The sequence below is a fragment of the Lampetra fluviatilis genome, chromosome 73, assembly GCF_964198595.1.
Source record: "Lampetra fluviatilis chromosome 73, kcLamFluv1.1, whole genome shotgun sequence".
Classification (NCBI taxonomy): Eukaryota; Metazoa; Chordata; class Hyperoartia; order Petromyzontiformes; family Petromyzontidae; genus Lampetra; species Lampetra fluviatilis.
The window spans coordinates 2,040,329-2,062,546 of NC_136347.1; the positions used below are offsets into that span (position 1 = coordinate 2,040,329).

General features: G+C 61.3%; 1 protein-coding gene across 1 annotated transcript in view; it reads right to left on the bottom strand.

The window, feature by feature from the left end:
- IDS (iduronate 2-sulfatase) overlaps nucleotides 1-22,218 on the bottom strand; it is a 36,239-nt gene that overhangs the window by 7,888 nt on the left and 6,133 nt on the right. Inside the window, exons 4-7 of the mRNA XM_078883837.1 lie at nucleotides 21,121-21,177; nucleotides 8,137-8,307; nucleotides 4,192-4,318; nucleotides 934-1,161 (exon numbers count right to left, since the gene is read on the bottom strand). Of these exons, the coding sequence (XP_078739963.1) occupies nucleotides 934-1,161; nucleotides 4,192-4,318; nucleotides 8,137-8,307; nucleotides 21,121-21,177 (583 nt within the window). The remainder of the gene's footprint in view (nucleotides 1-933; nucleotides 1,162-4,191; nucleotides 4,319-8,136; nucleotides 8,308-21,120; nucleotides 21,178-22,218) is intronic.

A 22,218-nucleotide genomic window follows, 5' to 3' on the forward strand; every position in this document is an offset into this window, starting at 1 on the left:
ATCACCATCATCACCACCACCACACACACACACCACCATCACCACCACCACCATCACCACCACCACCATCACCACCACCACCATCACCACCACCACCATCATCACCACCACCACCATCACCACCACCACCACCACCACCATCACCACCACCACCATCATCACCATCACCACCACCACCATCATCACCACCACCGCCACCATCACCACCACCATCACCATCACCACCACCATCACCACCACCATCATCACCACCACCGCCACCATCACCACCACCATCACCACCACCATCGTCACCATCATCATCATCATCACCACCACCACAACCACCACACACACACACCACCATCACCACCACCACCACCATCACCACCACCACCATCATCACCACAACCACCACACACACACCACCATCACCACCACCACCACCATCAACACCACCACCACCACCATCACCACCACCACCATCATCACAACCACCACCATCATCACCATCATCACCACCACCACACACACCACCATCACCACCACCACCACCACCATCATCACCACCATCATCACCATCATCATCATCACCACCATCATCATCACCACCATCATCATCACCACCATCATCACCACCACCACCATCACAACCACCACCACCACCATCATCACCACCATCATCATCACCACCATCATCATCACCATCACACACACCACCATCATCATCACCACCATCATCACCACCACCACCATCACAACCACCACCACCACCATCACAACCACCACCACCACCATCATCACCACCATCATCATCACCACCATCATCATCACCATCACACACACCACCATCATCATCACCATCACACACACACCACCACCACCACCACACGGACGTTGAAGACGCGAGCGAGCGAGCGAGGATGATATATGATGATGATGATGTTGACTCACCTGGTGCGAGGGGTTTCCCCGCAGGGGTCCGCAGGGCGTCCACGAAGGGGAAGCGAGGGGTGGGGGGGACCCCCCCCCGGGGGGGTGGGGGTCGAGGGGGGGCCCCCCCCCGCCCCCCGCCCCCCGCCCTCTCCGTGAGGCCCGGCACGTAGAGGAGCAGCGGCACACGCGTGGCCACCTCAAAGAGGCTGTACTTGGCCCACTCACCGTGCTCCCCCAGGGACCAGCCTGGGGGGGCAGAGGGGGGCAGGGGGGGGCAGGGGGGGGGCAGGGGGGGGCAGGGGGGGGGGAGTGAGTGGGTGGTAGGGGGTAGAGTGGTTGAGTCGGAGGGCGGTAGAGTGAGCTGGCAGGTGGATTAGCGAACTCTGCAGTGGACAAGCGAGTGAATGGGCGAGTGAATGGGCGAGTGAGTGGATGGGCGAGCGAGTGGATGGGCAAGCGAGTGGATGGGCGAGCGAGTGGATGGGCGAGCGAGTGAATGGGCGAGCGAGTGGATGGGCGAGCGAGTGGACGGGCGAGTGAGTGGATGGGCGAGTGAGTGGATGGGCGAGTGAGTGGATGGGCGAGTGAGTGGATGGGCGAGTGAGTGAATGGGCGAGTGAGTGGATGGGCGAGTGAGTGGACGGGCGAGTGAGTGGATGGGCGAGTGAGTGGATGGGCGAGTGAGTGGATGGGCGAGTGAGTGGATGGGCGAGTGAGTGGATGGGCGAGTGAGTGGATGGGCGAGTGAGTGGATGGGCGAGTGAGTGGATGGGCGAGTGAGTGGATGGGCGAGTGAGTGGATGGGCGAGTGAGTGAATGGGCGAGTGAGTGGATGGGCGAGCGAGTGGATGGGCGAGTGAGTGGATGGGCGAGTGAGTGGATGGGCGAGTGAGTGAATGGGCGAGTGAGTGGATGGGCGAGTGAGTGGACGGGCGAGTGAGTGGATGGGCGAGTGAGTGGATGGGCGAGTGAGTGGATGGGCGAGTGAGTGGATGGGCGAGTGAGTGGATGGGCGAGTGAGTGGATGGGCGAGTGAGTGGATGGGCGAGTGAGTGGATGGGCGAGTGAGTGGATGGGCGAGTGAGTGGATGGGCGAGTGAGTGGATGGGCGAGTGAGTGGATGGGCGAGTGAGTGGATGGGCGAGTGAGTGGATGGGCGAGTGAGTGGATGGGCGAGTGAGTGGATGGGCGAGTGAGTGGATGGGCGAGTGAGTGGATGGGCGAGTGAGTGGATGGGCGAGTGAGTGAATGGGCGAGTGAGTGGATGGGCGAGCGAGTGGATGGGCGAGTGAGTGGATGGGCGAGTGAGTGGATGGGCGAGTGAGTGAATGGGCGAGTGAGTGGATGGGCGAGTGAGTGGACGGGCGAGTGAGTGGATGGGCGAGTGAGTGGATGGGCGAGTGAGTGGATGGGCGAGTGAGTGGATGGGCGAGTGAGTGGATGGGCGAGTGAGTGGATGAGTGAGCGGGTGGGCGAGTGAGTGGATGGGCAAGTGGATGGGTGAGCGAGCGGGTGGGCGAGTGAGTGGATGAGTGAGCGGGTGGGCGAGTGAGTGGATGGGCGAGTGAGTGGATGAGTGAGTGAATGGGCGAGTAAGTGGATGGTCGAGCGAGCGGATGGGCGAGTGAGTGGATGGGCGAGCGAGCGGATGGGCGAGCGAGCGGATGGGCGAGTGAGTGGATGGGCGAGTGAGTGGATGGGCGAGTGAGCGGATGGGCGAGCGAGCGGATGGGCGAGCGAGCGGATGGGCGAGCGAGCGGAATGGGCGAGTGAGTGGATGGGCGAGTGAGTGGATGGGCGAGTGAGTGGATGGGCGAGTGAGTGGATGGGCGAGTGAGTGGATGGGTGAGTGAGTGGATGGGCGAGTGAGTGGATGGGCGAGCGAGCGGATGGGCGAGTGAGTGGATGGGCGAGTGAGTGGATGGGCGAGCGAGCGGATGGGCGAGCGAGCGGATGGGCGAGTGAGTGGATGGGCGAGTGAGTGGATGGGCGAGTAAGTGGATGGGCGAGTGAGTGGATGGGCGAGTGAGTGGATGGGCGAGCGAGCGGATGGGCGAGCGAGCGGATGGGCGAGTGAGTGGATGGGCGAGCGAGCGGGTGGGCGAGTAAGTGGATGGGCGAGTGAGTGGATGGTCGAGTGAGTGGATGGGCGAGTGAGTGGATGAGCGAGCGGGTGGGCGAATGAGTGGATGGGCAAGTGGATGGGTGAGCGAGCGGGTGGGCGAGTGAGTGGATGGGCGAGTGAGTGGATGAGTGAGCGGGTGGGCGAGTGAGTGGATGGGCGAGTGAGTGGATGAGTGAGTGAATGGGCGAGTGAGTGGATGGGCGAGCGAGCGGATGGGCGAGTGAGTGGATGGGCGAGCGAGCGGATGGGCGAGCGAGCGGATGGGCGAGTGAGTGGATGGGCGAGTGAGTGGATGGGCGAGTGAGCGGATGGGCGAGCGAGCGGATGGGCGAGCGAGCGGATGGGCGAGTGAGTGGATGGGCGAGTGAGTGGATGGGCGAGTGAGTGGATGGGTGAGTGAGTGGATGGGTGAGTGAGTGGATGGGTGAATGAGTGGATGGGCGAGTGAGTGAATGGGCGAGTGAGTGGATGGGCGAGCGAGTGGATGGGCGAGCAAGTGGATGGATGAGTGAGTGGATGGGCGAGTGAGTGGATGAGCGAGCGAGCGGAATGGGCGAGCGAGCGGTGTGGGCGAGTGAACGGATGGGCGAGTGAGTGGATGGGCGAGTGAGTGGATGGACGAGTGGATGGGCGAGTGAGTGGATGGGCGAGTGAGTGAATGGGTGGGCGAGTGAGTGAATGGGCGAGCGAGCGGGTGGGCGAGTGAGTGAATGGGCGAGTGAGTGGATGGGCGAGTGGATGGGCGAGTGAGTGAATGGGCGAGTGAGTGGATGGGCGAATGAGTGGATGGGCGAGTGAGTGGATGGGCGAGCGAGTGGATGGGCGAATGAGTGGATGGGCGAGCGAGTGAATGGGCGAGTGAGTGGATGGGCGAGTGAGTGGATGGGCGAGCGAGTGGATGGGCGAATGAGTGGATGGGCGAGTGAGTGAATGGGCGAGTGAGTGGATGGGCGAGCGAGCGGGGTGGGCGAGTGAGTGGATGAGCGAGTGAGTGGATGGGTGAGCGAGCGGATGGGCGAGCGAGCGGGTGGGCGAGCGAGTGGACGAGTAAGTGGATGAGCAAGCGAGCGAGCGGATGGGTGAGCGAGCAGGTGGGCGAGCGAGTGGATGTGTAAGCGAGCGAACGAGTGGTCGGGCGAGTGGGCGGGCACCGTGGTCGGAGGTGAATGCGATGGCGGTGGTGTCCGCGAGGCCGAGGGAGTCGAGTGACGACAGCAGCAGCCCCACCTCACGGTCCACGTAGGAGACGGCCGCCAGGTAGCTCCTGCGCACCTCCAGCTGCACACAGTCACTCAACCACTCACTCAACCACTCACTCAACCACTCACTCAACCACTCACTCAACCACTCACCCACTCAGCCACTCAGCCACTCACTCAACCACTCAACCAGCTAACTACCCACTCACCCAGCCACTCAACCACTCACCCATTCACCCACCCAGCCACTCGACCACTCACCCAGCCACTCAGCCACTCACTCAACCACTCAACCAGCTAGCTACCCACTCACCCAGCCACTCAACCACTCACCCAGCCACTCACCCAGCCACTCAACCAGCTAGCTACCCACTCACCCAGCCACTCAACCACTCACCCAGCCACTCACCCACTCACCCAGCCACTCACCCACTCACCCAGCCACTCACCCAGCCACTCAACCACTCACTCAACCACTCACTCAACCACTCAACCAGCTAGCTACCCACTCACCCAGCCACCCAGGCAGCCACTCACCCAGCCACTCACCCAGGCAGCCACTCACCCAGCCACTCACCCAGCCACTCACCCAGCCACTCACCCAGCCACTCACCCAGCCAGCCAGCCACTCAGCCACTCACCCAGCCACTCACTCACCCAGCCACTCACTCACCCAGCCACTCACTCACCCAGCCACTCACTCACCCAGCCACTCACTCACCCAGCCACTCACTCAGCCAGCCACTCACCCAGCCAGCCAATCACCCAGCCAGCCACTCACCCAGCCAGCCAATCACCCAGCCAGCCACTCACCCAGCCAGCCACTCACCCAGCCAGCCACTCACCCAGCCAGCCACTCACCCAGCCAGCCACTCACCCAGCCACTCAGCCAGCCACTCACCCACCCACTCACTCACACAGCCAGCCACTCAGCCACTCACCCAGCCACTCACCCACTCACTCGCCCACTCACTCGCCCACTCACTCACACAGCCAGCAACTCACACAGCCAGCCACTCACACACACACACTCACCCAGCCACCCACTCACCCAGCCACTCAACCACTCACCCAGCCACTCACCCAGCCACTCACCCAGCCACCCACTCACACAGCCAGCCACTCACCCACTCAGCCACTCACCCAGCCACTCACCCAGCCACTCACCCACTCACTCACCCAGCACCTCACCCAGCCACTCACCCAGCCACTCACCCAGCCACTCACCCAGCCACTCACCCACTCACCCATCCACCCACCTATACACAAACCAACCCACTCACACACTCACCAATGTGCCCACCCACTCACGCACCCACTCGCACACCAATCCACCCATCAACCCACCTATACACCAACTAACCCACTAACCCACTCACCCACCCACTCACACACACACACACACACTCACCCACCCACACACACACACACACTCACCCACTCACACACACACACACTCACACACCAACCCACTCACACACTCACACACCAACCCACCCACCCACTCACACACCCACCAACCCACTCACACACTCACACACCAACCCACCCACCCACTCACTCACCCACCCACTCACTCACTCACCAACCCACGCACCCACCCACCCACTCACTCACCAACCCACGCACTCACCCACCCACTCACACACCAACCCACGCACCCACCCACTCACTCACCAACCCACGCACTCACCCATTCACTCACCCACTCACCCACCAACCCACTCACTCACCAACCCACCCACTCACCCACCCACTCACCCACCCACCAACCCACCAACCCACCCACTCACCCACCCACTCACTCACCAACCCACGCACCAACCCACCCACCCACTCACTCACTCACTCACCCACTCACCCACCAACCCACCAACCCACCAACCCACTCACACACCAACCCACCCACCCACTCACACACCAACCCACCCACCCACTCACACACCCACTCACCAACCCACTCACACACCAACCCACGCACTCACCAACCCATCCACCCACTCACTCACCCACCCACTCACACACCAGCCCACCCACCCACTCACACACCAACCAACCCACGCACTCACCCACCCACCCACGCACCCACTCACCCACTCACCCACTCACTCACTCACCCACCCACCCACTCACTCACCAACCCACCCACCCACTCACTCACCCACCAACCCACCCACTCACTCACCCACCAACCCACCCACCAACCCACCCACCAACCCACTCACACACCAACCCACCCACTCACCCACCAACCCACCCACCCACTCACCCACCAACCCACCCACCCACTCACTCACCAACCCACCCACCCACTCACTCACCCACCAACCCACCCACCCACTCACTCACCCACCAACCCACCCACCAACCCACCCACTCACCCACCCACCAACCCACCCACTCACTCACCCACCAACCCACCCACCCACTCACTCACCCACCAACCCACCCACCAACTCACCCACCAACCCACTCACACACCAACCCACTCACCCACCCACCCACGCACCCACCCACCCACCCACCCACCCACTCACTCACCAACCCACCCACCCACTCACTCACCCACCAACCCACCCACCCACTCACTCACCCACCAACCCACCCACCCACTCACTCACCCACCAACCCACCCACCCACTCACTCACCCACCAACCCACCCACCCACTCACTCACCCACCAACCCACCCACTCACTCACCCACCAACCCACCCACTCACTCACCCACCAACCCACCCACTCACTCACCCACCAACCCACCCACTCACTCACCCACCAACCCACTCACCCACTCACCAACCCACTCACCCACTCACCCACTCACCCACCAACCCACCAACCCACCAACCCACCAACCCACTCACACACCAACCCACCCACCCACTCACACACCCACCCACCCACTCACACACCAACCCACCCACCCACTCACACACCAACCAACCCACGCACTCACCCACCCACCCACGCACCCACTCACCCACTCACCCACTCACTCACCCACCCACCCACCCACTCACTCACCAACCCACCCACCCACTCACTCACCCACCAACCCACCCACTCACTCACCCACCAACCCACCCACTCACTCACCCACCAACCCACTCACCCACCAACCCACTCACACACCAACCCACTCACACACCAACCCACTCACACACCAACCCACTCACACACCCACCCACCCACGCACCCACCAACCCACCCACCCACTCACTCACCAACCCACCCACCCACTCACTCACCCACCAACCCACCCACCCACTCACTCACCCACCAACCCACCCACTCACTCACCCACCAACCCACCCACTCACTCACCCACCAACCCACCCACTCACTCACCCACCAACCCACCCACCCACCCACCCACCCACCCACCAACCCACCCACCCACCCACCAACCCACCCACCAACTCACCCACCAACCCACTCACACACCAACCCACTCACCCACCCACCCACCCACGCACCCACCCACCCACGCACCCACCCACCCACTCACCAACCCACCCACCCACTCACCAACCCACCCACCCACTCACCAACCCACCCACCCACTCACCAACCCACCCACCCACTCACTCACCCACCAACCCACCCACCAACTCACCCACCAACCCACTCACACACCAACCCACTCACACACCCACCCACCCACCCACCCACCCACCCACTCACTCACCCACCAACCCACCCACTCACTCACCCACCAACCCACCCACCCACCCACTCACTCACTCACTCACACACCAACCCACTCACCCACTCACACACCCACTCACCCACTCACACACCCACCAACCCACCCACTCACTCACCCACCAACCCACCCACCCACTCACCCACCCACCCACCCACTCACCAACCCACTCACCAACCCACCCACCCACCTGAAAGGGCAGAGGCAGTGCCCCGTAGGGGAAGGAGACGTTGAGGCGTGCCACGTCGTGCCGCCTGCGCACGTCCACCCACGGGTTCCACGCCACGGACGGCAGGCCCCGCGGGATGGCTCGGTCCGGAGCCAGCCCCACCGAGCCAGGCGGGTACAGAGACAGGAACTCCTGAGAGCGAGAGGGGGGGCAGTGGGAGCCAGCGAGTGTGTGGGAGTGAGTGTGTGTGAGTGAGTGAGTGTGGGAGTGAGTGAGTGAGAGTGAGTGAGTGAGTGTGGGAGTGAGTGAGTGTGTGAGTGAGTGTGTGTGGGAGTGAGTGTGTGAGTGAGTGGGCGAGTGTGGGTGGGAGTGAGTGTGTGGGAGTGTGAGTGTGTGGGAGTGTGTGAGTGTGTGGGAGTGAGTGAGTGTGTGGGTCAGTGAGTGTGTGGGAGTGAGTGTGTGTGTGTGTGAGTGTGTGTGGGAGTGAGTGAGTGTGTGGGTGTGTGAGTGTGTGTGTGAGTGAGTGTGTGGGAGTGAATGTGTGGGAGTGAGTGTGTGAGAGTGAGTGTGTGAGAGTGAGTGTGTGGATGAGTGGGTGTGAGGGAGTGAGTGAGTGTGTGGGTGAGTGAGTGTGTGTGTGAGTGGGCGAGGGTTGTGAGTGACCGACCGAGTCAGCGAGCGAGTGACCGTGAGCGGGCGAGCGAGCGGGCGAGCGAGCGAGCGAGTGAGTGTGCGAGTGGGAGAGGGTTGTGAGTGACCGACCGAGTGAGCGAGCGAGTGACCGTGAGCGAGTGAGGGTGTGAGTGAGCGGGCGAGCGAGCGAGTGAGTGTGCGAGTGGGCGAGGGTTGTGAGTGACCGACCGAGTCAGCGAGCGAGTGACCGTGAGCGGGCGAGCGAGCGGGGCGAGCGAGCGAGCGAGTGAGTGTGCGAGTGGGAGAGGGTTGTGAGTGACCGACCGAGTGAGCGAGCGAGTGACCGTGAGCGAGTGAGGGTGTGAGTGAGCGGGCGAGCGAGCGAGTGAGTGTGCGAGTGGGCGAGGGTTGTGAGTGACCGACCGAGTGAGCGAGCGAGTGACCGTGAGCGAGTGAGGGTGTGAGTGAGCGAGCGAGTGAGCAAGTGAGTGAGCGAGGGTGCGAGTGAGCGAGTGAGTGAGCAAGTGAGCGTGCGTGCGAGTGAGCGAGCGACCGAGTGAACGAGCGAGCAAGTGAGTGAGGGTGCGAGTGAGCGAGCGACCGAGTGAACGAGCGAGCAAGTGAGTGAGGGTGCGAGTGAGCGAGCGACCGAGTGAACGAGCGAGCAAGTGAGTGAGGGTGCGAGTGAGCGAGCGACCGAGTGAGCGAGCGAGTGAGTGAGCAAGTGAGTGAGTGAGCAAGTGAGTGAGTGAGGGTGCGAGTGAGCGAGCGACCGAGTGAGCGGGTGAGGGTGTGAGTGAGCGAGCGACTGAGTGAGCGAGCGAGCGACTGAGTGAGCGAGCGAGGGAGCGAGTGAGCGAGTGAGTGAGTGAGTGAGGGTGCGAGTGAGCGAGTGAGTGAGCGAGTGAGTGAGGGTGCGAGTGAGCGAGCGACTGAGTGAGCGAGTGAGCAAGTGAGTGAGTGAGGGTGCGAGTGAGCGAGCGAGTGAGCAAGTGAGTGAGTGAGCAAGTGAGTGAGTGAGGGTGCGAGTGAGCGAGTGAGCAAGTGAGTGAGTGAGGGTGCGAGTGAGCGAGTGAGCGAGTGAGCGAGTGAGCGAGTGAGTGAGTGAGGGTGCGAGTGAGCGAGTGAGTGAGCGAGTGAGTGAGTGAGGGTGCGAGTGAGCGAGCGACTGAGTGAGCGAGTGAGCAAGTGAGTGAGTGAGGGTGCGAGTGAGCGAGCGAGTGAGCAAGTGAGTGAGTGAGCGAGTGAGTGAGTGAGTGAGTGAGGGTGCGAGTGAGCGAGCGAGTGAGTGAGCGAGTGAGTGAGTGAGTGAGCGAGCGAGTGAGCGAGTGAGTGAGCGAGTGAGTGAGTGAGGGTGCGAGGAGCGACGAGGTGAGGGGGAGCGAGAGAGCGAGCGACTGAGTGAGCGAGCGACTGAGTGAGCGAGCGAAGCGATGTGAGCGAGTGATGTGAGCAAGTGAGTGAGTGAGTGAGCAAGTGAGTGAGTGAGGTGCGAGTGAGCGAGCGACCCGAGTGTGAGCGAGTGAGCAAGTGAGTGAGTGAGGGTGCGAGTGAGCGAGCGAGTGAGCAAGTGAGTGAGTGAGCAAGTGAGTGAGTGAGGGTGCGAGTGAGCGAGTGAGCGAGGTGAGCGAGTGAGGGTGCGAGTGAGCGAGTGAGCGAGTGAGCGAGTGAGGGTGCGAGTGAGCGAGTGAGCGAGTGAGCGAGTGAGGGTGCGACGTGAGCGAGCGACCGAGCAAGTGAGCGAGTGAGGGTGTGAGTGAGCGAGTGAGTGAGTGAGCGAGTGAGGGTGTGAGCGAGCGAGCGAGCAAGTGAGCGAGTGAGGGTGTGAGTGAGCGAGTGAGTGAGTGAGCGAGTGAGGGTGTGAGTGAGTGAGCGAGCGAGTGAGTGAGGGTGTGAGTGAGCGAGTGAGTGAGTGAGCGAGTGAGGGTGTGAGTGAGTGAGCGAGTGAGTGAGTGAGGAGTGAGGGTGAGGGTGAGTGAGCGTGAGCGAGTGAGCGAGCGAGTGAGCAAGTGAGCGAGTGAGGGTGTGAGTGAGCGAGCGAGTGAGTGAGCAAGTGAGCGAGGTGAGGGTGTGAGTGAGCGAGCGAGTGAGTGAGTGAGCGAGTGAGGGTGTGAGTGAGTGAGCGAGCGAGTGAGCAAGTGAGCGAGTGAGGGTGTGAGTGAGCGAGCGAGTGAGTGAGTGAGCGAGTGAGGGTGTGAGTGAGTGAGCGAGCGAGTGAGTGAGTGAGCGAGTGAGGGTGTGAGTGAGCGAGTGAGTGAGTGAGCGAGTGAGTGAGTGAGGGTGCGAGTGAGCGAGTGAGCAAGTGAGTGAGTGAGCGAGTGAGGGTGTGAGTGAGTGAGCGAGCGAGTGAGCAAGTGAGCGAGTGAGGGTGTGAGTGAGCGAGTGAGTGAGTGAGCGAGTGAGGGTGTGAGTGAGTGAGCGAGCGAAGTGAGCAAGTGAGTGAGTGAGGGTGCGAGCGAGGGTGTGAGTGAGTGAGCGAGCGAGTGAGCAAGTGAGCGAGTGAGGGTGCGAGTGAGCGAGTGAGCGAGCGAGCGAGTGAGCGAGTGAGGGTGTGAGGTGAGTGAGCGAGCGAGTGAGCAAGTGAGTGAGTGAGGGTGCGAGTGAGCGAGTGAGCGAGTGAGTGAGTGAGCGAGTGAGGGTGTGAGTGAGCGAGCGAGCAAGTGAGCGAGTGAGTGAGTGAGCGAGCGAGTGAGGGTGTGAGTGAGCGAGCGACTGAGTGAGCGAGTGAGGGTGCGAGTGAGCGAGCGAGCGAGTGAGCGAGTGAGGGTGTGAGTGAGCGAGCGACTGAGTGAGCGAGTGAGGGTGTGAGTGAGCGAGTGAGCGAGTGAGCGAGTGAGGGTGTGAGTGAGCGAGCGAGCGAGTGAGCGAGTGAGGGTGTGAGTGAGCGAGCGAGCGAGTGAGCGAGTGAGGGTGTGAGTGAGCGAGCGACTGAGTGAGCGAGTGAGGGTGTGAGTGAGCGAGCGACTGAGTGAGCGAGTGAGGGTGTGAGTGAGCGAGCGAGCGAGTGAGCGAGTGAGGGTGTGAGTGAGCGAGCGAGCGAGTGAGCGAGTGAGGGTGTGAGTGAGCGAGCGACTGAGTGAGCGAGTGAGGGTGTGAGTGAGCGAGCGACTGAGTGAGCGAGTGAGGGTGTGAGTGAGCGAGCGAGCGAGTGAGCGAGTGAGGGTGTGAGTGAGCGAGCGACTGAGTGAGCGAGTGAGGGTGTGAGTGAGCGAGTGAGCGAGTGAGTGAGCGAGTGAGGGTGTGAGTGAGCGAGCGTGCGAGTGAGCGAGTGAGGGTGTGAGTGAGCGAGTGAGTGAGCGAGTGAGGGTGTGAGTGAGCGAGCGAGCAAGTGAGCGAGTGAGGGTGTGAGTGAGCGAGTGAGGGTGTGAGTGAGCGAGCGACTGAGTGAGCGAGTGAGGGTGTGAGTGAGCGAGTGAGCGAGTGAGTGAGCGAGTGAGGGTGTGAGTGAGCGAGCGTGCGAGGAGTGAGCGAGTGAGGGTGTGAGTGAGCGAGTGAGCGAGTGAGCGAGTGAGGGTGTGAGTGAGCGAGCGAGCAAGTGAGCGAGTGAGGGTGTGAGTGAGGCGAGTGAGCGAGTGAGTGAGCGAGTGAGGGTGTGAGTGAGCGAGCGTGCGAGTGAGCGAGTGAGGGTGTGAGTGAGCGAGTGAGTGAGTGAGCGAGTGAGGGTGCGAGTGAGCGAGTGAGTGAGTGAGCGAGTGAGGGTGTGAGTGAGCGAGCGAGCAAGTGAGCGAGTGAGGGTGTGAGTGAGCGAGTGAGTGAGTGAGCGAGTGAGTGAGTGAGCGAGTGAGGGTGTGAGTGAGCGAGCGAGTGAGCAAGTGAGGGTGTGAGTGAGCGAGCGTGCGAGTGAGCGAGTGAGTGAGTGAGCGAGTGAGGGTGTGAGGGAGCGAGCGAGCGAGTGAGGGTGTGAGTGAGCGAGTGAGTGAGTGAGCGAGTGAGGGTGCGAGTGAGCGAGTGAGGGTGTGAGTGAGCGAGCGAGCGAGCAAGTGAGGGTGCGAGCGAGCGAGTGAGTGAGTGAGTGAGGGTGTGAGTGAGCGAGCGACTGAGTGAGTGAGTGAGGGTGTGAGTGAGCGAGCGAGCAAGTGAGCGAGTGAGGGTGCGAGTGAGCGAGTGAGTGAGTGAGCGAGTGAGGGTGTGAGTGAGCGAGTGAGGGTGCGAGTGAGCGAGTGAGTGAGTGAGCGAGTGAGGGTGCGAGTGAGCGAGTGAGGGTGTGAGTGAGGGTGTGAGTGAGTGAGCGAGCGAGTGAGCAAGTGAGGGTGCGAGCGAGCGAGTGAGTGAGTGAGTGAGGGTGTGAGTGAGCGAGCGAGCGACTGAGTGAGCGAGTGAGGGTGCGAGTGAGCGAGTGAGTGAGTGAGCGAGTGAGGGTGCGAGCGAGCGAGCGACCGAGTGAGCGAGTGAGGGTGTGAGCGAGTGAGGGTGCGAGTGAGCGAGTGAGGGTGTGAGTGAGCGAGCGAGCGAGTGAGCAAGTGAGGGTGCGAGCGAGCGAGCGACCGAGTGAGCGAGTGAGGGTGTGAGCGAGTGAGGGTGCGAGTGAGCGAGTGAGGGTGTGAGTGAGTGAGCGAGTGAGGGTGCGAGTGAGCGAGTGAGGGTGTGAGTGAGCGAGCGAGCGAGTGAGGGTGCGAGTGAGCGATGTGAGCGAGTGAGGGTGTGAGTGAGCGAGCGAGCAAGTGAGCGAGAGTGAGCGAGTGAGGGTGTGAGTGAGCGAGTGAGCAAGTGAGTGAGTGAGTGAGCGAGTGAGCGAGCGAGCAAGTGAGCGAGTGAGGGTGTGAGTGAGCGAGTGAGCAAGTGAGCGAGTGAGGGTGTGAGTGTGCGAGTGAGCGAGCGAGTGTGCGAGCGAGTGAGCAAGTGAGCGAGTGAGGATGTGAGTGAGCGAGTGTGCGAGCGAGCGAGCAAGTGAGCGAGTGAGGGTGTGAGTGAGCGAGCGACCGAGTGAGCGGGTGAGTGAGTGAGCGAGTGAGTGAGGGTGTGAGTGAGCGAGCGACCAAGTGAGCGAGTGAGTGAGCAAGTGAGTGAGTGAGGGTGCGAAGTGAGCGAGCGACCGAGTGAGCGAGTGAGCGAGTGAGGGTGTGAGTGAGCGAGTGAGCGAGTGAGGGTGTGAGTGAGCGAGTGAGCGAGTGAGGGTGTGAGTGAGCGAGTGAGCGAGTGAGGGTGTGAGTGAGTGAGCGAGTGAGTGAGCGGGTGAGGGTGTGAGTGAGCGAGTGAGGGTGTGAGTGAGTGAGTGAGTGAGCGAGTGAGGGTGTGAGTGAGCGAGTGAGCGAGTGAGGGTGTGAGTGAGTGAGCGAGTGAGTGAGCGAGTGAGGGTGTGAGTGAGCGAGTGAGTGAGTGAGCGGGTGAGGGTGTGAGTGAGTGAGTGAGTGAGCGAGTGAGTGAGCGAGTGAGGGTGTGAGTGAGCGAGTGAGCGAGTGAGGGTGTGAGTGAGTGAGCGAGTGAGTGAGCGAGTGAGGGTGCGAGTGAGTGAGCGAGTGAGTGAGCGAGTGAGGGTGCGAGTGAGCGAGCGACCGAGTGAGCGGGTGAGGGTGTGAGTGAGCGAGTGAGTGAGCGAGTGAGTGAGCGAGCAAGCGAGTGAGTGAGGCTGTGAGTGAGCGAGCGACTGAGTGAGCGAGTGAGTGAGCAAGTGAGCGAGTGAGGGTGTGAGTGAGCGAGCGAGTGAGCGAGTGAGGGTGTGAGTGAGCGAGTGAGTGAGGGTGTGAGTGAGTGAACGTGAGCGAGTGAGGGTGTGAGTGAGTGAGCGAAGTGAGCGAGTGAGGGTGTGAGTGAGCGAGTGAGGGTGTGAGTGAGTGAGCGAGCGACCGAGTGAGCGAGTGAGGGTGTGAGTGAGCGAGCGAGCAAGTGAGCGAGTGAGGGTGTGAGTGAGCGAGCGAGCAAGTGAGCGAGTGAGGGTGTGAGCGAGTGAGCGAGTGAGTGTGCGAGTGAGCGAGTGAGGGTGTGAGTGAGTGAGTGAGCGAGTGAGGGTGTGAGCGAGTGAGCGAGTGAGTGTGCGAGTGAGCGAGTGAGGGTGTGAGTGAGCGAGTGAGCAAGTGAGCGAGTGAGGGTGTGAGTGAGCGAGTGAGCAAGTGAGCGAGTGAGGGTGTGAGTGTGCGAGTGAGCGAGCGAGTGTGCGAGCGAGTGAGCAAGTGAGCGAGTGAGGATGTGAGTGAGCGAGTGTGCGAGCGAGCGAGCAAGTGAGCGAGTGAGGGTGTGAGTGAGCGAGCGACCGAGTGAGCGGGTGAGTGAGTGAGCGAGTGAGTGAGGGTGTGAGTGAGCGAGCGACCAAGTGAGCGAGTGAGTGAGCAAGTGAGTGAGTGAGGGTGCGAGTGAGCGAGCGACCGAGTGAGCGAGTGAGCGAGTGAGGGTGTGAGTGAGCGAGTGAGCGAGTGAGGGTGTGAGTGAGCGAGTGAGCGAGTGAGGGTGTGAGTGAGCGAGTGAGCGAGTGAGGGTGTGAGTGAGCGAGTGAGCGAGTGAGGGTGTGAGTGAGTGAGCGAGTGAGTGAGCGGGTGAGGGTGTGAGTGAGCGAGTGAGGGTGTGAGTGAGTGAGTGAGTGAGCGAGTGAGGGGTGTGAGTGAGCGAGTGAGCGAGTGAGGGTGTGAGTGAGTGAGCGAGTGAGTGAGCGAGTGAGGGTGTGAGTGAGCGAGTGAGTGAGTGAGCGGGTGAGGGTGTGAGTGAGTGAGTGAGTGAGCGAGTGAGTGAGCGAGTGAGGGTGTGAGTGAGCGAGTGAGCGAGTGAGGGTGTGAGTGAGTGAGCGAGTGAGTGAGCGAGTGAGGGTGCGAGTGAGTGAGCGAGTGAGTGAGCGAGTGAGGGTGCGAGTGAGCGAGCGACCGAGTGAGCGGGTGAGGGTGTGAGTGAGCGAGTGAGTGAGCGAGTGAGTGAGCGAGCAAGCGAGTGAGTGAGGCTGTGAGTGAGCGAGCGACTGAGTGAGCGAGTGAGTGAGCAAGTGAGCGAGTGAGGGTGTGAGTGAGCGAGCGAGTGAGCGAGTGAGGGTGTGAGTGAGCGAGTGAGTGAGGGTGTGAGTGAGTGAACGTGAGCGAGTGAGGGTGTGAGTGAGTGAGCGAAGTGAGCGAGTGAGGGTGTGAGTGAGCGAGTGAGGGTGTGAGTGAGTGAGCGAGCGACCGAAGTGAGCGAGTGAGGGTGTGAGTGAGCGAGCGAGCAAGTGAGCGAGTGAGGGTGTGAGTGAGCGAGCGAGCAAGTGAGCGAGTGAGGGTGTGAGCGAGTGAGCGAGTGAGTGTGCGAGTGAGCGAGTGAGCGAGTGAGGGTGTGAGCGAGTGAGCGAGTGAGTGTGCGAGTGAGCGAGTGAGGGTGTGAGTGAGCGAGCGAGCAAGTGAGCGAGTGAGGGTGTGAGCGAGTGAGCGAGTGAGGGTGTGAGTGAGTGAGTGAGCGAGTGAGGGTGTGAGCGAGTGAGCGAGTGAGTGTGCGAGTGAGCGAGTGAGGGTGTGAGTGAGTGAGTGAGCGAGCAAGTGAGCGAGTGAGGGTGTGAGCGAGCAAGTGAGTGTGCGAGTGAGCAAGTGAGTGTGCGAGTGAGCGAGTGAGCGAGTGAGCGAGTGAGCAAGTGAGCGAGTGAGGGTGTGAGTGTGCGAGCGATCGAGCAAGTGAGCGAGTGAGGGTGTGAGTGAGCGAGTGAGCGAGTGAGGGTGTGAGTGAGTGAGCGAGTGAGGGTGTGAGTGAGCGAGCGAGCAAGTGAGCGAGTGAGGGTGTGAGTGAGCGAGTGAGGGTGCGAGTGAGCGAGTGAGCGAGTGAGCGAGTGAGCGAGTGAGTGAGTGAGGGTGTGAGTGAGCGAGCGAGCAAGTGAGCGAGTGAGTGAGGGTGTGAGTGAGTGAGTGAGCGAGTGAGCGAGTGAGGGTGTGAGTGAGCGAAGTGAGCGAGTGAGGGTGTGAGTGAGCGAGTGAGGGTGTGAGTGAGCGAGCGAGCGAGTGAGCGAGTGAGGGTGTGAGTGAGCGAGTGAGGGTGCGAGTGAGCGAGCGAGCGAGTGAGCGAGTGAGGGTGTGAGTGAGCGAGTGAGCGAGTGAGGGTGTGAGTGAGTGAGTGAGGGTGCGAGTGAGCGAGCGAGCGAAGTGAGCGAGTGAGGGTGTGAGTGAGCGAGTGAGCGAGTGAGGGTGTGAGTGAGTGAGTGAGCGAGTGAGGGTGTGAGTGAGCGAGTGAGCGAGTGAGGGTGTGAGTGAGCGAGTGAGCGAGTGAGGGTGTGAGTGAGCGAGTGAGGGTGTGAGTGAGCGAGTGAGCGAGTGAGGGTGTGAGTGAGCGAGTGAGCGAGCGAGTGAGTGAGCAAGTGAGTGAGCGAGTGAGGGTGCGAGTGAGTGAGCAAGTGAGTGAGGGTGCGAGTGAGCGAGCGACCGAGTGAGCGAGTGAGGGTGTGAGTGAGTGAGCGAGTGAGTGAGCGAGCGAGCAAGCGAGTGAGTGAGGCTGTGAGTGAGCGAGCGACTGAGTGAGCGAGTGAGTGAGCAAGTGAGTGAGTGAGGGTGCGAGTGAGCGAGCGAGTGAGTGAGTGAGCGAGCGAGTGAGCGAGCAAGTGAGCGAGTGAGGGTGTGAGTGAGCGAGTGAGTGAGTGAGTGAGCGAGTGAGCGAGTGAGCGAGTGAGGGTGTGAGTGAGCGAGCGACCGAGTGAGCGAGTGAGTGTGCGAGCGATCGAGCAAGTGAGCGAGTGAGGGTGTGAGTGAGCGAGTGAGCGAGTGAGGGTGTGAGTGAGTGAGCGAGTGAGGGTGTGAGTGAGCGAGCGAGCAAGTGAGCGAGTGAGGGTGTGAGTGAGCGAGTGAGTGAGTGAGTGAGCGAGTGAGCGAGTGAGCGAGTGAGGGTGTGAGTGAGCGAGCGACCGAGTGAGCGAGTGAGTGTGCGAGCGATCGAGCAAGTGAGCGAGTGAGGGTGTGAGTGAGCGAGTGAGCGAGTGAGGGTGTGAGTGAGTGAGCGAGTGAGTGAGGGTGTGAGTGAGCGAGCGAGCAAGTGAGCGAGTGAGGGTGTGAGTGAGCGAGTGAGTGAGTGAGTGTGCGAGTGAGCGAGTGAGCGAGTGAGCGAGTGAGTGAGTGAGGGTGTGAGTGAGCGAGCGAGCAAGTGAGCGAGTGAGGGTGTGAGTGAGCGAGTGAGCGAGCGAGCGAGTGAGCAAGTGAGTGAGTGAGGGTGTGAGTGAGCGAGCGACCGAGTGAGCGAGTGAGGGTGTGAGTGAGCGAGTGAGCGGGTGAGGGTGTGAGTGAGTGAGTGAGCGAGTGAGCGAGTGAGGGTGTGAGTGAGCGAGTGAGCGAGTGAGGGTGTGAGTGAGCGAGTGAGGGTGTGAGTGAGCGAGCGAGCGAGTGAGCGAGTGAGGGTGTGAGTGAGCGAGTGAGGGTGCGAGTGAGCGAAGTGAGCGAGTGAGGGTGTGAGTGAGCGAGTGAGGGTGCGAGTGAGCGAGCGAGTGAGCGAGTGAGGGTGTGAGGGTGTGAGTGAGCGAGTGAGGGTGCGAGTGAGCGAGCGAGCGAGTGAGCGAGTGAGGGTGTGAGTGAGCGAGTGAGCAAGTGAGTGAGCAAGTGAGTGAGCGAGCGACCGAGTGAGTGAGCGAGCGACCGAGTGAGTGAGCGAGTGAGCAAGTGAGTGAGTGAGCAAGTGAGTGAGCGAGTGAGCAAGTGAGTGAGTGAGCAAGTGAGTGAGCGAGCGAGCGACCGAGCGAGCGAGCGACCGAGTGAGTGAGCGAGTGAGCAAGTGAGTGAGTGAGCAAGTGAGTGAGCGAGCGACCGAGTGAGTGAGTGAGGGTGTGAGTGAGCGAGTGGGTGAGCGAGTGAGTGAGCAAGTGAGTGAGTGAGTGTGTGAGTGAGCGAGCGAGCAAGTGAGTGAGTGTGCGAGTGAGCGAGTGAGCGAGTGAGCGAGTGAGTGAGTGAGTGAGGGTGTGAGTGTGAGCGAGCGAGCAAGTGAGCGAGTGAGGGTGTGAGTGAGCGAGTGAGCGAGCGAGCGAGTGAGCGAGTGAGGGTGTGAGTGAGCGAGTGAGTGAGGGTGTGAGTGAGTGAGGGTGTGAGTGAGCGAGCGACCGAGTGAGCGAGTGAGGGTGTGAGTGAGCGAGTGAGCGGGTGAGGGTGTGAGTGAGTGAGTGAGCGAGTGAGCGAGTGAGGGTGTGAGTGAGCGAGTGAGCGAGTGAGGGTGTGAGTGAGCGAGCGAGCGAGTGAGCGAGCGAGGGTGTGAGTGAGCGAGTGAGGGGTGCGAGTGAGCGAGTGAGCGAGTGAGGGTGTGAGTGAGCGAGTGAGGGTGCGAGTGAAGCGATGCGAGCGAAGTGAGCGAGTGAGGGTGTGAGTGAGTGAGTGAGCGAGTGAGGGTGTGAGTGAGCGAGTGAGGGTGCGAGTGAGCGAGCGAGCGAGTGAGCGAGTGAGGGTGTGAGTGAGCGAGGTGAGCAAGTGAGTGAGCAAGTGAGTGAGCGAGCGACCGAGTGAGTGAGCGAGCGACCGAGTGAGTGAGCGAGTGAGCAAGTGAGTGAGTGAGCAAGTGAGTGAGCGAGTGAGCAAGTGAGTGAGTGAGCAAGTGAGTGAGCGAGCGACCGAGCGAGCGAGGCGAGCGACCGAGTGAGTGAGCGAGTGAGCAAGTGAGTGAGTGAGCAAGTGAGTGATGCGAGCGACCGAGTGAGTGAGCGAGTGAGCAAGTGAGTGAGTGAGCAAGTGAGTGAGTGAGCGAGCGACCGAGCGAGTGAGCGAGTGAGCAAGTGAGTGAGTGAGCAAGTGAGTGAGCGAGCGACCGAGTGAGTGAGTGAGGGTGTGAGTGAGCGAGTGGGTGAGCGAGTGAGTGAGCAAGTGAGTGAGTGAGTGTGTGAGTGAGCGAGCGAGCAAGTGAGTGAGTGTGTGAGTGAGCGAGCGAGTGAGCGAGTGAGCGAGCGAGCGAGTGAGCAAGTGAGGGTGCGAGTGAGCGAGCGACCGAGTGAGCGAGTGAGGGTGTGAGTGAGCGAGTGAGTGAGCGAGTGAGTGAGCGAGTGAGCGAGCGACCGAGTGAGCGAGTGAGGGTGTGAGTGAGCGAGTGAGTGAGCGAGTGAGTGAGCAAGTGAGTGAGTGAGTGTGTGAGTGAGCGAGTGAGTGAGCGAGCGAGCGACCGAGTGAGCGAGTGAGTGTGTGAGTGAGCGAGTGAGTCAGTGAGGGTGTGAGTGAGGGTGTGAGTGAGCGAGCGACCGAGTGAGCAAGTGAGTGAGTGAGGGTGTGAGTGAGCGAGTGGGTGAGCGAGTGAGCGAGTGAGCGAGCGAGTGAGTGAGCAAGTGAGTGAGTGAGCAAGTGAGTGAGTGAGGGTGTGAGTGAGCGAGTGAGTGAGCAAGTGAGTGAGTGAGCGAGTGAGCGAGTGAGGGTGTGAGTGAACGAGTGAGTGAGCGAGCGAGCGAGCAAGTGAGTGAGTGAGGGTGTGAGTGAGCGAGTGAGTGAGCAAGTGAGTGAGTGAGCGAGTGAGTGAGCAAGTGAGTGAGTGAGGGTGTGAGTGAGTGAGTGAGCGAGTGAGCGAGTGAGCGAGTGAGCGAGTGAGGGTGTGAGTGAACGAGTGAGTGAGCGAGCGAGCGACCGAGTGAGCGAGTGAGGGTGTGAGTGAGCGAGTGAGTGAGCAAGTGAGTGAGTGAGGGTGTGAGTGAGCGAGTGAGCGAGCGAGTGAGCGAGTGAGTGAGCAAGTGAGTGAGTGAGGGTGTGAGTGAGCGAGCGACCGAGTGAGCGAGTGAGTGAGGGTGTGAGTGAGTGAGCAAGTGAGTGAGTGAGTGAGCGAGCGACCGAGTGAGCGAGTGAGTGAGTGAGTGAGCGAGCGAGCAAGCAAGTGAGTGAGTGAGCGAGCGACCGAGTGAGCGAGTGAGTGAGCGAGTGAGAGTGAGGGTGTGAGCGAGCGAGCGACCGAGTGAGCGAGTGAGTGAGTGAGCGAGTGAGTGAGCAAGTGAGTGAGTGAATGAGGGTGCCAGTGAGCGAGCGACCGAGTGAGCGAGTGAGGGTGTGAGGTGAGCGAGTGAGTGAGTGAGTGTGCGAGCGAGCGAGCGAGTGAGCGAGTGAGGGTGCCAGTGAGCGAGCGACCGAGTGAGGGTGTGAGTGAGCGAGTGAGTGAGCAAGTGAGTTAGCGAGTGAGCGATTGACTGAGTGAGTGAGCGACCGATGTGAGTGAGCGAGTGAGCGATTGACTGAGTGAGTGAGCGACCGAGTGAGTGAGCGAGTGAGCGATTGACTGAGTGAGTGAGCGACCGAGTGAGTGAGCGAGCGAGCGAGTGACTGAGCGAGTGAGCGTGTGAGTGACCGAGTGAGTGAGCGAGTGAGTGAGCGAGTGAGCGAGCGATTGAGTGAGCGAGTGAGCGAGTGAGCGAGTGAGTGAGCGAGTGAGCGAGTGTTGTGAGCGAGTGAGCGAGTGAGCGAGCGAAGTGAGCGAGTGAGCGAGCGGTTGATTGAGTGTGTGAGCGAGTGCGAGTGAGCGAGTGAGCGAGCGGTTGATTGAGTGTGTGAGCGAGTGAGCGTGCACCTTGGGGTATTTGAGAGGAATGTGCGGCTTGTGGTAGCCCACGGCGAGCAGGAAGGGCTGCCGAGTGAGTGAGTGAGTGAGTGAGCGAGCGAGTGAGTGAGCGAGTGAGTGAGTGAGTGAGCGAGTGAGTGAGTGAGCGAGTGAGTGAGCGAGTGAGTGAGCGAGTGAGTGAGTGAGCGTGCGAGTGAGTGAGCGTGCGAGTGAGTAAGTGAGTGAGTGAGCGAGCGAGTGAGTGAGCGAGCGAGTGAGTGAGTGACCGAGTGACCGAGTGAGTGAGCGAGTGAGCGAGTGAGCGGTTGATTGAGCGAGTGAGTGTGTGAGCGAGTGAGCGTCCACCTTGGGGTATTTGAGGGGAATGTGCGGCTTGTGGTAGCCCACGGCGAGCAGGAAGGGCTGCCGAGTGAGTGAGTGAGTGAGTGAGCGAGTGAGTGAGTGAGTGAGTGAGCGAGTGAGTGAGTGAGCGAGTGAGTGAGCGAGTGAGTGAGTGAGCGTGCGAGTGAGTGAGCGTGCGAGTGAGTGAGCGAGTGAGTGAGCGAGTGAGTGAGTGTGCGAGTGAGCGAGCGACCGAGTGAGCGAGTGAGGGTGTGAGCGAGCGAGCGAGAGAGCAAGTGAGTGAGTGAGGGTGCGAGTGAGCGAGTGAGGGTGTGAGTGAGCAAGTGAGTGAGTGAGGGTGCGAGTGAGCGAGCGAGCGAGAGAGCAAGTGAGTGAGTGAGGGTGCGAGTGAGCGAGCGAGCGAGAGAGCGAGCGAGCGAGTGAGCGATGTGAGGTGAGCAAGTGAGCGAGTGAGGGTGCGAGTGAGTGAGCGAGTGAGTGAGTGAGCGAGTGAGTAAGCGTGTGAGTGAGCGAGTGAGTGAGCGAGTGAGTGAGCGAGTGAGTGAGCGAGGCGAGCGAGTGAGTGAGCGAGCGAGTGTGAGTGAGTGAGCGAGTGAGCGAGCGAGCGAGTGGTGAGCGAGTGAGCGAGCGAGTGAGTGAGCGAGCGAGTGAGTGAGCGAGTGAGTGAGTGAGCGAGTAAGCGTGTGAGTGAGCGAGTGAGTGAGCGAGTGAGTGTGTGAGCGAGCGAGCGAGTGACCGAGCGTGAGCGTAGCGAGCGAGCGAGCG